This window comes from Mus caroli, chromosome 2 (genome assembly GCF_900094665.2).
Source record: "Mus caroli chromosome 2, CAROLI_EIJ_v1.1, whole genome shotgun sequence".
NCBI lineage: Eukaryota > Metazoa > Chordata > Mammalia > Rodentia > Muridae > Mus > Mus caroli.
In genome coordinates this window covers 46,948,338-46,950,470 of record NC_034571.1, presented here as the reverse complement: position 1 = coordinate 46,950,470, position 2,133 = coordinate 46,948,338, and the positions used below count along the sequence as shown (strand labels likewise).

Genomic DNA, 2,133 nt, shown 5'->3' with positions numbered 1-2,133 from the left:
CAGACAATAGCCAGAATCTGTACCATAGAGAGACTGAACTGAGACCACAGCTGGAGTGAGGAGCTTGGCTGGTGTATCCGAGAAGGGCAGTGTTGGGGAATCTATTCCACTAAAACCAAACTTCAGATTGCTCAGAGAGTCAGCTGACAGTGGCTCTAGGTATTCATAAGGAAAGACAAGCCAATGCTTTGAATGCGTGGAGAATATTATTTAAAGACTATGAGCATCTCTTTGAGAGAGGAAATACAACCGTTCAGGTGAGGCCAATATGACTTGGGACCCAGACCAGAGAAGTAACAGTATCAGACGGATCAAGAAAGGGAGAAGCTGAAGTGTGGAAAATTAAACAGTAAGGCATGGGATGAGTGAGAAGACCAAGCAGAGAGAGAGAGCCATCAAACCTTATGGGTTCCTCCCATGGGAGGCACTATTCATTAGAGAACAGGCTGTTGATACTGATACCTTGAGAGTAGAGCCATGCTTTAACCACGGCCATTGTCATATGATCTGGCAATACAAAGGTCTAGGAACTTTATCTTGAGGGCCTTTCTCATCTTGGTGTTGCTTAGTATCAGAATGGTGGAATGTAGTGAGATGCCCATGTAGGTTATCACTTCCCAGGCCCAGTGCCAGGAACTGTGGACATTTACAACGTGTGCAACAGATGCCGTAATGAGCAGGGCATACGATGTATAGAAGATGAGGAAGAAGGTAAGGGACTTCAGAGCCATAGTGTGAGCATGGGTGCTGTAGTCATGAGACCTGGGTCTGTGGTACCTCATCTGTTCCAGATGCCGATACAGTGAGAACATGAGCAAGATGATGGACAGCAGAAAAAGGAAGAATGGAATGACCCACATCAGCATCGCATGACAGCGAAAATAATACACATAGAATGCCATCGTTTTATAAGAAACTGTGTAGTTTTCACAGGCCGCCATCTGAAGGGCAATTATGTTTCCAGTGGCTGAGGAGATGGCTGACAGTCCACCAATGATCAGGGATCCAAGCAGTAACCTGGGCACTGACCGAGAAATTCTCCATTTTATCCAGAAGAAGATGGGGTGGGAAAACGAAGAGATCTTCACACAGTAGAAGATAGATAGCCAGGCGGTAAACCAGAAATTGACAGTGTTGATGAAGTCCCAGAGGATAGAAAAATAATTCTTTATGGTCCAAAGCATAGCAGAGGCCAGGAAATTGTTTAGGAAGGCTATTCCATGCAGACAGAACCTGGAGGCAGCTAGGCAAGCCATAATCATGTCACCTGCAGGGAGTCCCTGGCTTCGTACCCATTCCCTGCTCAGCACAGTGACCATAAAGCCATTTTGCAGTAAAGCAGCTAGAGACTGCATACAAAAGATGATGATGAAGATGAGTGTACGTGAAAAAGGCATCTTCTTTGGGGAGAATATTTTTAGACTGACTCGACTCCTATCCCTAAGTCCTGGGACGCATCCACAGAGAGAAAGAGAGCGCACAGCATATTTATTTAGCCAATTACCTTGCCGAATCCTCTTCCTGGATACATGCAAAAGCCCAGGCACCAGTGAGGCTCATGGATACCAGGGATGGGGATATCTGCTGTCCCCTCCGGCATGGAAATCATTCTCAGTTCAGTGACACTGGTGTGTCTCCTTGCAGACGCTACATTTGCCTGCTCTTCATCAGAGTGAGGTGCAGGGAAATGTGAACAGGACCCAAGGGAGAGCCAATACACTGATACCCTGTACATTGCTACCTTTCCCATTTTTAGCATAGTAACGAACAGGGTATATTTATTATGCATATTAAATGGGTTTTGCCGTAACATTTCCCTGTATGCATATATGATGCTTTGACCACATCAGCCCTTCTAGGCTAACTCTAGGTTACCTTACTCTTCTCTTGTAACCCATCAACCAGTTCCAACGTAGTCTGCCTTTATTTTAGCTTAAATGGTTGAGAGATAACATGTTACTTTTGGCTTTCTGTATCTTGATTACGTTATAAGACCTATAATTTATCCTATTTTTTACACAAATAACAGCACTTTATTTTGCTATTATAGTCCAGTGTGTGTGTGTGTGTGTGTGTGTGTGGTGTCTTTAAATCTCTCTCTCTCTCTCTCTCTCTCTCTCTCTCTCTCTCTCT

The 2,133-nt window shown here is 44.6% G+C and overlaps 1 protein-coding gene across 1 annotated transcript; it reads right to left on the bottom strand.

The window, feature by feature from the left end:
• Window positions 1–482: 482 nt before the first annotated feature.
• LOC110289607 (taste receptor type 2 member 134) lies at window positions 483–1,430 on the bottom strand. The gene has a single exon (XM_021155891.1). It carries the CDS (start codon window positions 1,395–1,397, stop codon window positions 483–485), a length of 915 nt encoding a protein of 304 aa, XP_021011550.1. The 5' UTR covers window positions 1,398–1,430.
• Window positions 1,431–2,133: the final 703 nt, after the last annotated feature.

Coding starts and splice junctions, on each gene's coding strand:
- LOC110289607 (XM_021155891.1), bottom strand. CDS start 1,397: ATGCCTTTTTCACGTACACTCATCTTCATCATCATCTTTTGTATGCAG.